The sequence below is a fragment of the Cyanistes caeruleus genome, chromosome 6, assembly GCF_971803275.1.
Source record: "Cyanistes caeruleus chromosome 6, bCyaCae1.hap1.1, whole genome shotgun sequence".
Taxonomy (NCBI): domain Eukaryota; kingdom Metazoa; phylum Chordata; class Aves; order Passeriformes; family Paridae; genus Cyanistes; species Cyanistes caeruleus.
The window spans coordinates 24344375-24364608 of NC_141706.1; the positions used below are offsets into that span (position 1 = coordinate 24344375).

At 45.2% G+C, this 20234-nt stretch overlaps 1 protein-coding gene across 8 annotated transcripts in view; it reads right to left on the reverse strand.

Moving 5' to 3' along the window:
- LOC111930716 (USP6 N-terminal-like protein) overlaps positions 1-20234 on the reverse strand; it is a 75782-nt gene that overhangs the window by 12595 nt on the left and 42953 nt on the right. For 6 of the 8 annotated variants that reach the window (XM_086895778.1, XM_086895783.1, XM_086895782.1 and 3 more), the window contains 6 exons: positions 18436-18719; positions 12741-12814; positions 12128-12213; positions 11254-11293; positions 10446-10526; positions 2527-2634 (listed from right to left, as the gene is read on the reverse strand). In XM_086895778.1, coding sequence (XP_086751904.1) covers positions 2527-2634; positions 10446-10526; positions 11254-11293; positions 12128-12213; positions 12741-12806 — 381 coding nt within the window. In that variant the 5' untranslated portion in view covers positions 12807-12814; positions 18436-18719. The remainder of the gene's footprint in view (positions 1-2526; positions 2635-10445; positions 10527-11253; positions 11294-12127; positions 12214-12740; positions 12815-18435; positions 18720-20234) is intronic. The other 2 variants (XM_086895784.1, XM_086895785.1) reach the window with 1 other exon arrangement.

Below are 20234 nucleotides of genomic sequence, written 5' to 3' on the forward strand. Positions count from 1 at the left end.
ACTACTACTTTCCCTGCAAAAGAGAATCATCTTTGATTTAAGGAGTTTCCACCAGAAAAGCAGTCCTGAAATATTCCCTTGGACTGGTACAAATTTTAAGAAACTGGCAGAGTCCAGAACAGAAGCTAAACTCAAAGCCAAGAATCCCCATGTTCCCTCCAGGCTGGCTAATCATTTAAGGCAGCATCATATAGAAAAAGGACTGAAGTCCCCTGCAAAAAAAAAGGAAATTCAAATGGAAGTTTAAGACCACCTCAAACAATTGTGCCCTCAGAGCCCCAAGATGAAGATACTCCATGGACAAATCTCACTGCAGTCCCATTTGCACTGCAGTTCCACAGTTCAGCTCTGTACTGCAGACAGGGACCAGTATGCTATAGCTAAGCATCTCATCTCACAGCCTTTAGATACCACCAGTCATCATGCCCTCCTCCTTTAATGTCTCCAGGGTAAATTGCATGAAGAAAATACATTTTGTGACTGTCTTGAGGCACACTGAGATTCACCAGCAGGTTGGAGGCAGCAGAGATGAGCAGCAAGCCCAACTTGCCTTGAGTCCAGGGTCAGGACCCCTCCTGGCTCACAGAGGAGACAGAAAATAGAACATATGCACAGATACTTATCATCTGCTCCAGCAGCTGCCATCCTATGAATGCTTGTCAGCCTGACACCAGGCACCTCCAGGCTGCTGCTGACCTCCCAAGGTGACCATATCAGCTCTGGGGAACATCAGAAGGTCATCAGCACCCACATGTGTCCAGCACAGCCAACACCTAGGACGATCACAGCATCTTGGGAATATTAACTCCAATATATATATTGGAATATAACTTGAAAGCAGCTGTATGGAGGAGCATACAGTACAGGGGCTATTCTGAATTATTGCCTGCACAGGACAAGTGAGGATAAAAGTGATGATGGAATTAAGATCTGATGAACAACATCATTTCCCTGCTGTAAATACTGAGGTCTCTGTATCCTGTGGCTCCTTGCCCTCTATAAAGCAGGCAGACTACCTGAGAGAATATTCATGACTATTCATGCGCACTGGGTCACTTCAGTTCAAATTTTCCTGCTAAAGGCCCTCTTGTTTTCCCTGCCAGAACAACACAGAAATCTCCCCCAAAGTCTGTAAATACCCTACTGTGGGTATTTTTTCATCATTGCACATGAATAGCAGGTAGGCCACACCTCCATGCACCTAGGAGGCTTTACTAATTGTGGAGATATTAAAAAGGAAACACGGGATGGGTTATTCTCCCTTTTTCCCTAGTGTAAATAACCTGGGAGCTCCACAGATGCTCTGTTGAACTCATGAGCACTGTGAGTCCTGCAAGCTGATGGCAAAGCAGAGGCTGGAAAGCTTGAAGTCCCATCTCAAAGACCTTGTACAAAGCAGTGGGCAAATGCCAGGATGCCTCTGCTCTGCCCCATGGCCAATGTTTCTCCTGCTGCCTTCTCAAGCTCCCCTCAAGCCCTCTGGCTGCAGCTGACAATCCCCAGGGAAGCAGAGCATCACACCTACATCACAAACAAGCGTGGTATGTCCCATGGTAGCCTTCAGGATTTTGTGCCATAGGTTATGCCCCAGGGGGAAACAGGGTGGCCTTGGAACCAGTCCCTCCAGGACTCAAGTCTGAGGCTGAGGCTTAGTCCCTTCTTGAAAGCAAAACTCCTCATCCAGGATCTGCACTGAGCCTCTCCTGGAGGAAGTTAGGGGAGAGCTAATTACTGGCAGCAGGCAGCACCAAAGAAGAGGTAGATTAAGATGATCTTGTAGAGGGTTTGCATCCAGCAAAGCCTATTAGCCCTGAAGCTCCTGTTTATCACAGACCCCTTTGGAGCACAGATAAACTCCTTGTGACTTTCATTTGTTTGGAATGCTTCCCTGCCTGCGAAGCACAGCTTTGAGGGAGGAAGCACAATTTTAATCTGCGTGCTGGGAGAGCTTCCCTATCTGTGCTTACTGCGGTGAGCCCGCCTTCCCCCAGCCCCTGCGTGTGCCTCCATCCCTGCAGCACCTCACCAGTAACATCCACGCTTGACTGACTATAATGAGTGTTAGCATCATCCCGCTTAATAGGCAGGGATTTTTAGAAACACCTGTTGGAAGCAGCACTCAACCTCCTGCCTCTGAAAAATAATTGTTTCCACAACACCCTGATCCTCACCCTGGTTCATGATGCAAGATAAATCATAACACAGGCTTGGAAAATAAGTTAATTATCCACCAAGAGCTTCCACATGCTGCCTATGGAAAGCTTCCCCTCACTCTTCCCTGCATCTTTCTCTAAAGATGCAGTAACATTGACAGCAGCTTTGCTCCCAACTTCCAGCAGAATAAATGGATGCAGCATATTATAGAAAGCAGCCAGCTAACATGCTAAAAGACCCCAGCTTAATATAAACCCAAGGACAAATAGTTGATACCCTTTGCGTTTTCAGTCCTCACCGAACCAGCTTCATCAACCAATCTAACCTCCCTATCACCTTGCTCCTGCTGTCTTTGCCAGCTAGAGCCCGTACCTCATACTTTCCTTCATTCTCTTTCTTCATCTTCTCGACATCCAGCAGAAGTGACCAGACCTGGCCTCGCACCTGAAGCGGGATCCCTTTATACACACGCCGGCACATCTGCAGGGAGGAAAACACATGCAAGGTTAGCTGGGTCCTGCTGGTGGCAAACACATTTTCTCCATGGTTTGCTGCTGCAGATAATCAGCCATCTAAGAAGACACCCCAGGCAATCACTTCCTCTCCTTGTGGTGGCGAAGAGAGGGCATTTCCACTCTGATGGATGAGCTGAGTACCTGCATCCATCAGAGACAGCTACTCAGTCAAAATCATAGAACCCCAGAATCATAGAACAGTTTGGTTGAAAGGGACCTTAGAGATCATCTAGTGCCAACATCCTTGCCATGTGCAGGGACACCTTTCACTACATTAGACTACTCATAATCCCATCCAACTTGACCTTGAACATTTCCAGGGATGGGGCATCCACAGTTTCTCTGGACAACCCGTGCCAGGGCCTCAGCACCCTCACAGTAAAGAATTTCTTCCTTACATGTAATCTAAACCTGCCCTCTTTTAGTTTAAAACTGTAGTCTCTGGTCCTATCACTATCTGCCTGTGTAAAAAGTCATTCTCCCTTGTTTTTATAAGCCCTCTTTAAGTACTGGAAGACCACTGAGGTCTCCTCAAAGCTTTCTCTTCTTCAGGCTGAACAACTCAACCTGTCTTCATAGGAGACAGGTCTTCATTCACTTCATCTCACACATGCTTCTTCCCTTTTTCTTGTCACAAAGCCCCCATTAAATTTCAATGGAAAACGGGGTGGGGGAAAGCTTTTTTTCCACTGCTGACTGCTTCCATTAAAAGAAAAAGCTTCATAAGAAAGAAAAATATTGTTTTCTGAATACCTTCCTTCCTTTCATTCATCCCACCTGTGAAATGCCTTGCAGCTGTACTACAAAGCCCACTGCAGCACTCAGATTCCTGAGTACCCTTGGAGCTGAAGGACCTGTGACACATGCCCTAACTCCAGCCATGGAGGGCATTTATGTTGCCTCATGGTGCTCCCTCAGAACCAGGCAATTTCTTGGGAGGGGACAGAGATTCCAGATTTCCAGTCATGGAAATGAGCTTGGAGCTGAGAAGGGCGGTGCCTGATCAGGCAATCAGCTGGAGCTACTGTCACTGCCTGGTACAACTGCATCCAATCACCTTCAAAATCCCTCTTCTTTTTCCATAGGGTGTTCTGCTTCATGCAATTCAGGCTAGTATAAGAGAAGGACTGCAATCCCCAGGGAAGCACATGATCCTAGTAGAAGGTTTTCTGGATGTGGGCCTGCCACATTGCCATTGCAACATCCAGCTGAACACCTGCTTCTCTTACCTTTCCTTTCAGACCCACCTTGCACCACCAGCTCTTTTATTTCCAACCTGACTTTTTAAGGTCAGCCTCTCACAAGGACATAAAGACCTTAACCATGGCACTGTGCTGGCTCACTGCCTCCATGAGCACAAACCGACACTCCTCATTTCCTTGCTGTCTTCATGGCAGCATTATGTCTACTGAGGGTAAAACCCAGAAATGGTGGCCCTTGTCCCAAAGAGTTACAAGACCAGGAAGTAAGACAGGAGGTGGGTTTCAAGCAGACAGGCTAGAGGACAGCAAAGAACTAACACCACTATCCTGGTCAAAAAAATGTATATAAAATAATTCTGTAGTAAATGCCAAGATCACTCTGTAGGACCAGGAGAACCAGATGTTTGTGAGAATGCTTTTCCACTCCATTACAATAAATATTTCAGTATTTCTGCTGACAGAGAAAGTGTCTGTAATATATCTTGGTCCTGGAAGTTTAATGGACATACAACATTTAAAATGCCATCCTCAGAACTTCCCAAATGTTTGCTGTGTCCCAAGCATTGCTTAACACCAGCTGTGAAGGTCCAGTGCCTAGTTAGGACCAAATCCTGCAGAAATCCTAAACCAGATTCTGCCTTCCCTCTGTATGCACCAAATAAAAGCTGTCCCCTAAAAGCAACCTCACCAGCAAGACATGCCCATGGAAAGCCACCATCCTGTTCAAAAACATCCTGCATTTCGAGTGGGACATCACTAATTCACCATCTGCACACCCAAAGGCTTACATAAGGAGGTGCTTTTAAGGACAGCAAACCTTCACAGCATGTGGGACAGATTCATCCCCACAGATGAAAGACCCATTTCCCAAGATTCATTAAATCAGGATGAAAGAAGTGCAATGCATCAAGAGACACAAAGCAGCAGGATTAGATGAACCACATCCCCAAAGCAGTAGCTGCCCACAAAAGCCTGGCTACTGCAAGCACTCATGCTTTTATGAAGCAAAAGCTGAGGTGGAATCAAGAAACTAGAATATGTGCCAATTCTGACAAAAACACTAATTCAGAAAAGATTTCTTATTTCTAATGGATTACGAGAGACTGACTGGCAGCTGCCAAGGCATACGATGACACTCAGGTCTGTGGGAAGGAAATAATTTTGTTTTGAATTTCCAGAGCTGGTATTGTTATACTTTAATGAATGCAACCCTTAGTGGCATATAGTAAATGTCTCTAATGATTTTCTTTGCACAAGTGCTAAAGCAACAGGGGAGGTACAAAACAAACTGAAATGAAATGCCTTCCTGTTATTTATCCAACGGCTTTCCTCCTCCCACCACCTCCAGACATGAAAGTGATAAAACCTCAAGAGCTGTGAGTCACCCAGAGAAAAATGAGCAACTTTTCCTCATTGTGAAACTTGAAGGAAAACAGGGAAGTTACCATACAAGCGGTATTTATGCTGGGATGAAAAGACAGAGGTAAGGCAGCATGTGATGATAATTCTTGTACCACATGACATACAAAAAGAACCCTCAAGGTCACTCTCTTTGGTCTCTTTTGGACCGTTCAACCCTTACAGATGGGAAGAGAGCACCTAGATCATGTCCCATGCAGGCTACCAGACTTGCACAGGCAAGAAGAACAGACACCATTCTGCTTCACAAAGGGAGATGCTGGTGGTCAAAGCAATAATTCAAGACACTAGAAAGGTTGTTTCAGCCAAGGACTGAAACCACACAGTCTAAAACTTGCTCCAGGTTTTGCCATGGGATCATCTTCCCTCTCCAGGCTTTAACATACAAAGCTCATGCCACAGAGGCCATCATGACCCCATTGCTATCTCTCCCCTGCCCACAAATTTTCTTTGCAGTAGATTGGATGGGGGAGACTATGGAAGCACAGACTTGAGCTCCATCTTCCTGCACCAGCAAACTTCTCTGAGAAGTACCCAGCCAATTGTTCCAGGTCTTGAATAAGAGGGATGGAGTCACTGCCTTTAAAGACAGAACATCTTTTTGCAGTAGTAAAGACAGTGAAGTTAAAAAGGATTTGGGATTGGTGGATTGGTTTTTGAAGCAGAATATACACATTGCAGTTCACCTTCACACTTTGGAGTCTGTCACTGTTAACTTTTCAGCCATGTGCATGGATCACCAGGAAGAGACTGCAGGAGCAACACCCAAATTTTGGGTGTGCATGGCGATATCCCTTTCAAGCTTTTCCGTATGTCCAGCATATATCTCCAACACACTAAAGTGGGGGCAGCCGTCCTTCCTCAATTCCTCTAGGGCTCAAAGAGTGATCTTTCTGAAGACAAAGGACTTTTTCACATCCTCTACCAGTGGAGCACCAGGGGAACTGAGCTGTGCAAATCCTCACCTGGAGTGGAGGATTTCCTTTTAGTACCACGAGGTCTGCTGACAGACAATGTGGCTGTGCAGGACCTTTGGCAGAGCAGACATCAGCACGTATGGCTTTCTTTCTATACAGTTATGATTGCTCCCAACTCAGCTGTTGTACCTGCAGCTGGAGCCTATGCAGCTATTCCTGGTGGGGTGCCAGCAAAGCAAGGGCAAATTTAAATCCTAAAGCTGGTGAGCCATGGGCAGGCATTTACAGTTATTCCCCAGGCTACCTTTGGAGGAAAGGAAAATGCTACCTGCCTTTCCAAAATGGAGATGGGGAGGGAAGCAGGCGAAGCCACCCTGCAGCTCTCAGACACAACCCCTTTTCCTTCTCATGGCATTTGAGGAAGGACATCTGGCTTCAGCCAGCCCTGGCATGACAAATGTCTGCTGGCTCTCCCTGGCATTAGCAGACTGTTTGCTCTTGGGGGTCTGTGTCAGTCCATACAGATCCCCAATTCATCCTAAACCGCTTTGCTGGCATGCACTGGATTAAGCGCCCTGCACTCCCGTGACCTTAGCAGAGACAAGGCTTCCCCCCTTCACAAAGGCAGGCTTTGCCTGAAAACCAGACATCTACGAGCAAAGACATCCCTCTCTAAAGGTCCCATCCCACATAGCCAGCAGTAAGATGCAGCTTGCAAATGATGCAGAGGTCATATCCTCCTCCTATGACTGATGCTTCTGGCTGAAATCCATTTCAGGGCTACAATGAATAAATTATCCTGCTGTTGCAGTGCACACAGAACAGCCTTTTTTATCTGCAAAACTGTGCTGCCTGAACTGTGTGGATTTTTACATGGCACCAGCCATTTCCTAACCTTCCCAAGCAGAGTCAGGCTGGTGTTTAAACTTGGGTTCAAATCAGCAGTGAAGAAGAGACAGACCATCTGAGCCTCCCTGTACTGAAACCTGAATAACACAGTTTAGCACTTCTTTGCAGGTTTGACATACCTTAACTCTGCGAAACAATATCATCCTTTATTTTTGTACCCTTTCCCTTGTGGAAGTTCAGCCAGAAAAAGGTGCCCTTGCGTCATTCTAACCCCACCCATATGAAGGATTGTGCTGGGTGTCACTTTTTGCTGATCTTGCTACTGAAATTAAATCAGATTGTTACAAAATGTGTCTAGATGAGAGATGGAGACAGATCTAAGGCAATGATGAGCACAGGGAGCCCCAGGGCATTACTTTAATTAAGATAATCCTATTTGTTGCTCATCCTAAAACAGGTTATGCCAGAAATTATTTCAGTTCCTAGCCAGGCCAGTCTAAGCAAGGAACTGTAAAAGGTCTCCCTCTTTTTTTTCAGCCTTATTTCCTATAATCTGTGACAGTCACAAGACCCAGACTGCAATCAGCAGCATGCAAGGATGCACACAGGCTGCAGGTGGGGAACAAAAAGCTGAACCTACTGCTCTCTGGCGATAGCTCATGCCAAGGGTCTGAAAAAGCTGCTTTCCTGCCCACTGACAGGTGGCTGCTTTGGGGTCAGTGCCCTGGATGGGTACACAACCCTGCTCCTCCTGCTGACATTTCACAACACAGAAGATGAGACAACAACCTAAGCCTCAATCAGATACTAAGATGCTGCAAAACACAAAGACTTGCTTGCTGAGTCCCTTTTCATCAAGCACTAGTTACGATCACGTCTACCAGCTCCAGAACAGACACTGAAAAGGTTGGCCCTGAAGTCCAGGAAGTCCAAGTCTGGAAAATAAGATGGGTTTCTACATCATTCAAGCAGAGTCAAAGTCAGGGCAACTTCCCTGTGAAACTGCTTGCGGTTCCTGCAACAAGATTATTTTTCCCCCTCTAATAGCATATCCCCACAGCATATCAAAATTAACATCAAAGGGAAGGTTCTTGTTTTCAGTAAGAGGGTTTTTTCAAAGATGACACCTTAGTTATTGTTAACACAGAGAGGCTGTCTTGTGACATCTGAGTTTCTATCATGTCAGCCAAGTGGTGAAAACAAACCTGAAGGAAACATGCAATGCAGATGTGGCAGCCTGAGTGCTCAGAGAAGGAACAAAACCAACCCACTCTGCTTTAAGAAATCAGATCAAGGGCTTGTCACATTTACTTTAGCTAGAACAAAACACATAGCCCTGTGACATGCCTGTGATCCCAGCATAAGGTCCTTCAAATGCCACAGCTGAACTGTATCCAGCTCTGGCAGCAGGAATATCTGAGTAGCTTCCATGCTCCTGACACAAGACCATGGGGTTTCACATCAAGGTGTAGGATACAACCTAATTTTACTTTTTTTTCATTTTTTTTATTTTTTTATTAAAAGAAGGCACACTTCTTTTGTGCCTTTCAGCATCTTTGCATGTGTGGCTGCTACAGACCTTACAAGCCTGCACTTGCCTTGGTGCAAGGCAATGGATGTTAGGCTGAATAGGACTGAAACCAAAGCTCCTTTCTAGTCCCCAGGGTCACTAGACTGCTCCTTCCCTGCCTGGGGCCAAGCACTGCTCTGTTTGCTGGGAGAGGGGATAGCCATTGCTGGTCTCCCAGCATGGAACAATGCCATCTCTGTGCTCAAGAGCCATTGACCATTTACATGCTGTTATTTATAACATCTTTCATTCTACTACAAGAGCTTTCTGATTTTCTGACCCAAAGACCCTCAAAACCCACTCGCCAGTCTGACCCTTCGCCATCCAGCAGATCTGAGTGACATCAGCTACCACATGCTTAACAGTCCCACTAACTATTAAGGGAAATATAAAACAGGGATCAGAGATCGCCACCACTCCACAGCAGTCATGCTGGATCCTGTTTGCCCCCATCATCTGACCCAGGAAAGCCAAGGTGTGCTAAAACCACTCATCATTACCCACCCCAATCACCCTCCAGGACCTGAAGGAATTCCCTGTACCCCACTGGAATTTGGTGGTTTACCCACAAGGTCACTAACCAATTAGTGCTAACTTCTAATTAGAAAGAACTAAGTCACAGGAGAACCTCCAATTTTGCCTGTGGAGCACACTGATTAACAACGTAATTAGAACCACCCTGAAGTGAACAGAAGGATTATAAAACCCCAAGCCCACCTCCACCCCATCCATGCTGTCATTAAGATGATTTTGTTTCTGTTTCAGTTTTTTAAAAAAGAGACTACAGCTGGTCATTGGCTGGTTGAACTGGATATGACTTCTGATAGCTGGGTAAGGAGGATGCTCTGCCTGATACTGTCCCTACAGCTATGCAAATGTTCTTCAGACATTCCTCTCTATACAGCCCTTTTAACCAAGCTCAATTTTCTCCCAAAGACTTCCAGCAGGAGCTAGAAGCAGTCCAGCCAAACACCCCACTCCTTCTGCTAAACATGAAGGCTGCAGAGGCCACGGCAACAAGGTAATGACAGGTTTCAGCCCTCTCCTGTGCAGGGTGCTGAAAGCAGAGCAGGTCAGTCACAACACTCCTCTCCTTACAAGTAAGGGTCTTGTCATTAGGTTCAAAGGGGTTTTTGATCCATAAGGTTTGTAAGAGGAACATACTATATTCTATATTCTATACTATTTATTAAAAACAATTCCGTTTCGCAGTGGTGTTTGGTGCAGGGTTCATTTTAACACCAAAGCCAAGACATAATGTTAGTGTTTCCATTCCTGATTTTCACAGACAGGTGTATACAATGTAATACCTAGGTGGCTTCTCAGGGGCACAGCTAGGAGCAAAATACAAGATCTAAGTATCATTCTAGACAAATAATTCTCCCCCCAGGGAGATTTACAAGGAACATCAGCTGGGCTGTATCAGTCGCATCTCCTACATCACATCATTTCTAGGAGGTGGAGGTACAGAAGAGACCTGTGGTGTGCACTGCCCTCTGCTCTCACAGGGCAGGGAGCCAGCTGGGCACACGAACATCCCTGCTGTGCTCCTGCTTGCACAGGGAACCAGAAGTGCAAACATGGCAGCAGCATTTAGGAAACCTTTTTTTAAAGCTATGTAAGTCAGAACAGGACTTCTACCTCGACTGATAACCCAGAAATTTCTAGGAAAGCTTTAAAATATTAAAGACTAATGAGTAGAATCAGGCAATGTTCCAGAGATCTCTGGTTTTTCTATTGACTTTTTGAAAGCCTGTCTTATCCTAAGGATCCATCACACCTATCCTTCCATACATATATTTTTTCTTTTCCTCCTTACCTTGTCACTGTTTCTGTATTTGCCCCATTTCTTCAGCATCTTAAGCCACTTGTCCACACGTTCTATTTCCTGCTGTTTTTGCTGGTGCAAGAGAGAAGAAAAGACAAGAGAAATTTAAGAAAAAAAGCCCCAGGAGATGCCTCCTTAAAACACAAAACTTCATTCTCTTAGGTTTAAACTTCTATGCAAAGACCTCGCATCAGGATTGGAAACAAACCACAAGTGTGTACAGAAACTGGTAATTTCAGCACTTGGTAATTAAAAGCAGCATTGGTGAAAATGATGAGACACAGAGGCTTAACACAGAGAAAGCATTCCCAAGACTATTCATTGACAATAAAAATCCTTGCAGGTCGAGCTAGACTCAAATCCTATCACTGTATCAGATCAGCAGAAACATGATTCATTAGCAGGGTCCTAACAGAGAACATGCTCTCAATCTCAGGGGAGATGAGGATGGAGATGATGGTTACCTACAACTTCCACCATATTCCCTTGCACATGCAGTCCCCTTGATGAGCCACAGCTGCTGAGCACTGTGCCAAAGCAGAGGGAAAAGCTCAATATTGCTTTAAGAGGTGCTTTTTCAGTGTCGTGTGGAGAGTAAAGTTGTCTGACACAGCAAAATAAAAACTCCAAAAGCTGGGCATTGTGCAGAGTCCCCACCTGTGGGTGAGCAGCAGTGACCAGTCAGTGCTGGCTGCCTGCTTTACTCTTACTTGCTCACTCATTTCCCCAAAAAGCATTCCCTCCCCAGCTGGTGTGAAAAGGATGCCACATCCATGATGACAGAGCTGGCAGCTCTCACCTTCTCCTCCAAGGCGGTGCGGGTTGGCAGCTCCTGCTCGCTGGAAAAGCAAGGGGTCACTGGTTACTCCACAGGCAAGAAAGGGTGTGGAGGAGCACAGGGTGCTGCAGCTCATGGACAACCTCAGACACCTGAGGGGGTATGTCCTGGGGATTTTGTGCCCTTCCTACAGCTGTCCCCAGTATGAAAGAGGCAGGGGAAGCACCATCCAAAATTCCACCACCCAACTGGAGCTCTGGGGAGTAATCAAGCACTGGACATAACTGGAAATCCTGGGCATGTATCTCTTCTTCAATACACACATGATCAGCAATTTAAAGGGTAGGGAAGCAGAATTTTTGGACAGCAATTTTTTAAACCATCCCCCTCCTGTACACAGAACACCTACTATTATAACTTTTGTTCAGTATCAAAATAAAAATAGTTTTTAAGCATTCTTCCCAGGCACAGGGTATGTATCTAATTCATGTGCACCTTGGTTAGGATGGAGATTTCCTAAGGGAACCAAAGACGATCAGGTATCTTGTCTGGTCTCTTCCTGTGCCTCCCTGAATCATCAGGTGCAAACACAAGGGCCTCTCCCTCTGACACACCACAGAGGCACAGGAATACCAGCCTGCACGTTCTAATGCCAGGCTTGTGGTAGGAAACCATTTCTGAGCCCTGCCTTGCAGCAGATTTAAAGCATCAGTGTCTGGACATGCACAGTTGAGGAAGGAGGCCCATTTAGTCTTTCCTCTTGCATTTGGGATTGATCAAGCCAAGCCACAGAGCAGCTTATGGGGGACATGCTGGGCCAGTCATGCTCAGTGCAGAAGGATGGTCCACACACACACAGAGGTCAGAGAGGAAAGGAGAGGGCAGGAGGACTTACTGCAGGAATCCAAACCGGTCTGTAACTTTGTAGAGCGTGAAATCAGCATCTTCCCACTGGTCAATCTGAGCGCCTTCCTGTCTGCCCTGAAAGCAGAAAGGACACCTGTGAGCTTGTCCCAGCATCAGGAATGCCCTAGTGCCTGTACCCCGCACCCAAAGCCCACATCCCTCTCTCCCAAATGATAAAAGGCACAGAACCAAGAGAGCAAAACCTGGAGTAAAGAGCCAAATACAAGGCAGGCAAGAGAAAAATGCCAAGTTCAGCCTATCCAGCATTCTGGATATGCTTTTGCTAGAGGCTAGGAAAAACTGTACATCAGAAAAAACAGTGCTGTTTGGTATATGCCATGCTGGTGTTAAGGGAGCACTGAAGCACCAGAAGCTCAACACCTTTCAGCATCTATGCTGAGCAGACATGGGACCCTCAATAAACTCCAGGGACGTAGTGAGAGGGGATATATAGGAAGGGAGAGCTGGCATGAAGCCTAATGGCATGAGGGTTAGTGGGGTGATGCCTGCAGCGAGGCAAAAGTTCTTATCTGATGCTTTCCTAATTGATTAAACAGCTTCAGCCCCAGCCAGCATGCTGGGGAGAGGCACAAGGCTGGTACCTTCTCATACTTGGCGACGATTTCTGCTTTTTCCTGGGCTATTAAAGACTCTATATCCTTCTTCATATCAGAAGCTGTAAGGGGAAAAAAAAGCAAGAGGGAAAGGAGATAAGTAAATGTACACAGCATGTGAAATATTTTAGGGAAGTGCTAATACAAAAAACGTTTGCTGACTATTTTAGCTTCCAGCCATATCCCACAGCTAAAATTAGGCTGAGGTTGCACAGCCGCCGTACAGAGCGTTTGTAGAGCTTGCCTGCACACAGCAGGACCTCCAGCTCCCTGCTCCCTGCTCTGGGACACAGCCCAGCCTGAGCAAGGGGAGACTTGTCTTTGTTCTCAGGCATACACATGACAGTATGAAAGACATGGCTTTTAAATCCAGAGACACAAACCAGCCAAGAGCACTGGCCCAGCACGGGACAGGTGCCAGTTGGGCACACAGCATCCATGTGGATGACAGCAAACCACTGTGCTCCTGCCCCACCAATGGATGGGAAGCCAGGAGATGCTCTGCAGGGGCATCCAGAGGTGGATTTAACATCAAAGAAGAAACTGAAAGAAGTTTTTTCCTACTGAAGTGTGCGTAAGACAAGTGAATTGGCCTCTAGGCTATTACCTTCTATACACAACTCCAAAAGAAAACAACATAGCAGCAAGATGCCCCCACCAGGGCTGAGAAGGACCAGTCTTGGTCTAAGCAAGACCCAGTCTAAGTACCTGAGGTCTGTGCCCACTGCTCTGCTTCATCCCATACACATATGTATGAGCAAGGTAACTTCTCACATCAAACACACCTTGAGTGTTGTCCTGTACAAGCCCAAAGAAGCACCCTCCCTGTCAAGCCATAACTAGTTCCTCATTCACCAAAGGTGGATCTAACACACCAAGGAGAAAAAGTAGGCAAACAAAACTCCCAGGGAACTGCAGTTCCCAGGGGTGGCTGCCAGGAAGAGGGCTGAGGGAAGGTCCATCAAGTCCTCCTCCTCTGAAACTCTATGGAGCCATGACAGTCCAGCTCAGACCACATAACAGCTATGGCACCACCAAAAGCCAGGCCACCACAGGCCACAATACCCAAACCTTTTGACCATTGTAGCTCTCTAATGGATAGCTTAAACCACAACAAGGAGCCATCCAGACCTCCCTTGAAGGGTTCTTCCCATAGGACATGCTATCCCAGCATCTGACTGAAGACACATCTCAGCAGTGGTGCTGAACACTGAAAGAGAGCAGCCAAAGGCATCACTTAGGATCATCTGATGAGTGGGATAAATTAAGGAGGAGATATCAGGGAGAAATGATGAGCAAAAGCATCAGCACTCTCCAAGGCTCACCCCACTTGTCCGTGCCTTCAGACACCTGGAAGAGATTGATTGTCTCATCTTAACTCCTTAATGCAACCTGCTCACTACCACCATGTCTTTCAGGCCTAGATGGAGATGGCCAAGAGATCCAGCTTTCCCTAATTCTTCATTTTGAAAGCAGCTATTTCTCCTAGCTGTCAGCTGTGTGATAGAAACATTGTATCACATGCAACATAATCAGGGCTCTTCCATGACCCCTTATCAGGCAGCAGCACAGGTATGGCACCACTTTACACTCATCCCTTCAGATACTGAAAAAATGCAAATTCTTCAAATTCACACCAGGAATGGGTGTATCTTCCTCTGTTATTGACTCCACAATCAAAACTGAGCAAGGACAGAAATATTAAATTGTAATTTGTTCTTTTATTTTTCCAGGCTGCAGCTCCTAATTTCAACTTTGATCAGTACATGTTAATCACAGTTTAATTTTCAAATGTAGCAAGGTCTGAGTAATTGTCTCACCATATCACCTAATGCTTCTGCATCTCCGCCTGCTCACATCTCCTGTGAAACATATAGGCAATTTCACTCCCCCAGTTCTGACTTTGTTGTTGCTGCTGTTATGGGGCCAAAAAATTCCAATGATGTCTTTTACATGCTGCTAAAAATATAAATATTCTGCAGGCGACAGGGGAAAAATAAACTGTACATCAGATTAAATGGGCAATTTTTCAAGACACTTACAAAGTGAAAGCTATTCTGAACATCTCTGGCCACACTCTAAGAGAATAACAAAGGAAGAGCAACTTGGTACCATGGGAGAATTTGCACAGCAAGAACACATATATTTTGGCATTCACCTCTGCAAAAGCCTCTCTGCAGCCAGAAACACCAGACTTGTGCAAAGGAGCCAGTTTTTCATCTCATGTCTGGAATATGCACATTTGTTTTCTCTTTCTGAAACAGTGCAAAAGTCCAAATTTAGGAAAATCTTGAAAGCAGAGAAAATGGGTGATGCCAGTGGGAAGGATGGAGATGGCAAGTGGCTTAACCAGCCTTGGGGTGTGACCACACGGTGCTGCGCTCAAGGAGGTGGTTGTCAAAGTACTCTGGAGAGGGAACAGAACACAGCTTAGTTCTGTAACAACATATACTGAATAAGGGTGTTTTTATTATTTAATTCTGCACATGCTTAAACTCCAGAGTAGTTTTGACATCATGATGTTATTTAGCCTTTACTTGAGGGAAATGACATCTCGTGTGCATTGAAACTACTGAGATTTATTTTCTGAAAGATTTGATGAAACACAATTTTTTACTTGATGCAAACAGGCTTCCTATAAATAGGAACAGGTTGTACCTGCCATGCCTCTCCATATACCTATGTATGGCTGCATACTTTTTTTTTTCTAAATACACAAAAAACTCAAATTACTTTCTCAAGCCTGCCCCCCAATTTTCTCCTGAGAGCACTGTATTTTCCTAGCAAAGAGGTTTTTTTTTCCCATGACAAACACACAAGATGAAGCTGCTGTGAACAGAAATAGTAAGAAAATGTGAACTATGCAACAATGGTATTAGGTAATTTACTAGGATATAAGCAACAGAAAGCCCTGAACCATGCACATTTCAATTCAACCCTAAAATAAAGTTATGAATTAGCTCCTTTTAGAAAGAATGAAAACACCCACAGTCTGTCATCTCACACTAACACTTGTAGCTTCCAGTTTACAATTTAAGGAAGTAAAAATTAATACCAATGACAATAAGCCTAAAGATGTTTAATGAAAATGCACGTGTTACTGCCTACGCACATTGAACATTATCTAACCATCAGCAAACCTGACATAAAATATCCAATTTTTGAATGAAAGCAACTTTCCTTAAATTAATTCACCAGCTGGGATCTCAAATATTGGCAGTGAGAAGAAAGTATCTGCATCAAAAATCCAAGACTTGTTCTCCATAAATCAGATTTACTGTTACACTCTTCCCACAAGCCCTGTATTTTTCCAGTCAGATCTGCCAAGCTCCCACTGTCCCATATACGATAGCACCCACCAGGACCAGGCTGGTTGGGAGATGGGAACCTCTGCCCACCAGTCACCAGCCCAGTTCTGTAGCTCTGCTTGCTGCCCAGGAGAACTGAGCATTTCCCATGGCCCAGCAGCAGTGCTCCTTGTGACACAGCCCAGGACACACACATGTCCCCTGTCACCCCCCAGCCACGACACAATGTCTCATGCTTATCAATTCATCAGCAATCATCGTGCTTGGCAGATGGGCTTTTGAAAATGAAAATATCAATAAAATCTCTTCTTAGGAAACACAGCATAGCAACATGCTCTCAGTCTCAGGATGGATTTGAGGATATTCTGGAACACAGTTTTTAAATCTTTTGTACTGCAGAACAGGAACTACTCAAGTCATTTGAGATTAAGACTACATGTTTGTAGTTGGTTTCTATTAGTCAGAAGGTCACTGAAAAAGCAGAAATGGGTTTAGGTGAATGTGTATTCTCATTCTGAATGTATCCACTTAACTTTAAACAGAGACTGCTGCTAGGACAAAAAAAAAAAAAGGCAAATTTTGACACACCGTACTTCACTACAACTCTGGCCTCTATCAGAGTCAAGCTACTGCTGTGGAATAAAGTAAAAAAGGTATGTACTCACTACAGTCACACCCACCACTGTCGAAACACAAGTCACCGTTCCTGTTTCACATTCTATTTTAAAAGCACATTTAAGCACAGCATTTTATGTCTTTAGCCATCTATGGTATCAGCCTGCAATTTTTGATTCATGGAAACAGTTTTAAAGGAAAAGTATATACACCTATGTAAGTGAAAATCTTACACATCTGCTAAGAAGCAAAAGCCTCTCACAACATACATATGCAGTCTGCAAGCACTTTTAAAGCTACTACTCACTTGTAAAGCTACTACTGGCTGTAACAGTGACTCATGGACTTGCACACCCTGGAATAAACCTGCCCATGCAGAGCAGTGAAAGCAACTAAAGCAAGCTGAGAGAAGTTGAGTAAGCCCCATCAGGGCTTTTTAAGTGCATGAAACAGGCACCTTGAAATGATTCAAACCACACAGGCTAAGGGCTTGGAGCAACCTGCTCATCCTGGCTGTGTGGTAGAATCTGGGGGGACAGTCAGCAGCTGCAAGCCAAGAGGAGCTGTCATCAGAAGCTCTTTTCCCACATGCTCAAAGCCTTTCAGAAGCAAAGCCACAGCATTACACCACTGCACATACCTACCATGCACAGCCAAAGCGAGCTCAGCTTTGGGACTGTTCTGACTGCATCGCCACAGCCTGAGGAAACCTCAAAGCCCCCCAAGGCACTCAGGAGGGGCTGTGGGCTATTACAGGTGGGAACAGGAATGCCTGGCTGTGTGCCTGTGAGGTGATGAGCCGAGGAGGAAGTGATGGCCACGCTGCTGACTGCAGGCAGAGCTTTTGCTTCCTGAGAACCAGCCCCATGCGGAAGTCAGCCTGCTCCTGAGGCCGGGTACAAGACTGGCCAGCACCCTCATCTCTGGTATTGCAGCTGCTGCAACAGCGATTTTTTACTAGACCCCCAAATTTCTACTCCAGAATGGACAACACACTCAGTGCACTTGCATCGAGGACTTGTGCTGACCCCCAGATCTCCAGATTCTCACTCATTAACAAACACAGAATCCTGGCCAGCACCACCTCAAAATGCAGCACTGCACTGTGCATCCCCAACCTTAGCTCAAATCCAGCACACGATTACATCTCTGCTACCAGAAAGAAAATCAAAACCAGCACTTACAAAGTGAACTACGGCTTCAGGAATGGAATTACTATCAAGCAGGATGAACCAAGATACAGGAGATCCTGTTTGCATATTTATTTCCTTGACTACAACCCAGGAGAACACAAGCAAGCTTTTTTGTTTGTTTGTTTTAAGAGCATAAGGAGCACTAAGCCAGCTGAATTGCAGGAAGGTTTGTTTTAACTGTCTTGGGGTCTTTGAAAATGACTGCCCATAGATCACTTTAGATGAATCACAGATGTGCTACAGAAAATTCAAATAGTATCCTGTCCTAGTAAACTTGCATTGCATCTGAAACTGGACTGGATGCTGAGCTAGATAAAACCACAGTCACCTCCCTCAGCAGAAGTAGCGGGAACATCAACTGCAACTCACTTTGATGCCACCAGCAATAGCCCAACAAGCCAGAGCATCCAGCATCATTGTAGATGAGATCCTGCTGATTTACTAGCATGTGTAACCACTGTATATGACAGCCCTCAAGTGTGATTCTCATTTGCTCCAGAGCCAGTGTGTGAGTTTGGAGAAGACAGGATAATAACACAACCCCAGCTCCAAGCAATGTGCCCTTACCTGAGCCTTGTATCAGGTGCCAAGATTCATCAGTTCAGCTGGAGTTGTCCACTCCCCTGAAGGCATTTACCTGGCAGGAGCCAGTTGTCTCTGCTGCAGGGTGGTGGGGACCCTCAGTTGTGACAGCCCACCAGTGGAATACCCTCTGGCTCACCCCCACCACCCCAGCTTCACGTGGCTGCTCTCCTCCACTCTCGTCCTCTGGCACGTGAGAGCTCACCGCAGGTGGCTGGGAGAAGAGGCAAGGCAGGAGGCAATCCACACTCTCTCGTCCCCTGGGCTCACTGCAAGGGAAATAAGAAGTTGGTCAGTTTTCCAGTTCTGGCACAGCAAAGGCACCATCCTTTACCAGCGCAGGAGTCTTTGAACACAGACAAAAGGCAGGTCCCTTTGGAGCTGATGGGGAAGGAATACTCTGTTATGGCAGGGCATACAATGGTAGAAAGTAAACTATGCTCCTTTTCCATTGCAAAAAAACAACCTGGTGTAGGGTTTTTCTTGCCATTTTCTACCCTGGTTAGGTCCTAGGATTTCCCATGCAGGTCTGAAAGCCCAGCACAGCTTTATACCAGCAAGTACATTGCACTGGTAACTCAGCAGGTCTCACACCCTTTCAGAGGTAGCCACTATCATAATCAAGCAACCCATTACAAAGATTATATTTTACATATGTTATCACCTAGCAAGTTATAATGCATCTTACACACATTAAATGCAGATTATACACATTTGCCTCTATTCTCCCAATTTGCACCAAGTTTTTACAGTACAATTGCAAGCTGTGGTGACAACGATGACAACACTTTGCTGCTGGACTACAGCAACATCTAGAAACCCAAATACATTGGCCAAGTCTCCTAGTTATAGAAATAACTAAAAAGATACGTAAGACTGCAACTCTATGCTATCCATCCTCCTCAACATGAGCAGCACTACCAATAAATAAAACCTCTCTCAACCCTCTCCCTACTACCCCTCTTCCTTTGCTCCCAGTACTCCCAGGCTCTCATTCTCGCACACATTTTTGGTGCCCTGGCACTCTTCTCCCCAAGGATGGAGATGGGAGGAGATAAACAGGAGGGCTGATAAAGAGATTTGGTCTCCTCTCTGCTTATGCTCAGTAAGCCCAGCTCAACTCTGTTGCAAAGCCAGAAAATTCAGCTTTAGACATAAGCTAAACCCTCTTAACAGAGGAGTGAATCTATAAGCAATTCTTTGTCAGCTTCTATTTTTAGACCTCATGGGGAATAAAAGAGCATCCAAACATTTCTGAAACTCTTTTTAATGTGAGCTGATCTTCTAGAGACAACAATAGCCAAAAAAAAATCCAGACAAAGGACTGCACAAAAATCAAAGATGCATGAGTTATTTTTTTAAAACATCATTATATAAATGATTTTTCATTTGAAAAAATAAGTAAACTGAAGAATTCAAAGGTCCGCGTGCTTCTTTTGGGAATTGAAGATTCATTTTCTCTTTGCATTCCCTTCTTTTTCTATTCCAGTGTCTATTAAAAGGGGACACAAAAAAAAAAAATCCAGAGGGAAGAACAAAAAAAACTCCTCTTTTTTTGGGGTGATGCACTGACTTGGAAGGGAACTATATCAGCACAGAGCTTAGTAACTGGCTTCTTCTATTTGCTTAAGACTAGAAAAGCAGTTTGCATTTCTTTAACCATAAACTAAAGGAAGCTACAATGATGGTCATTCTCCACTTGGACAGACATTCCTCCTGAAACACTGTATTTTATTCTTTTTGGTATATGTACCAACACTACAGGACACATCACTCTTCCCCTG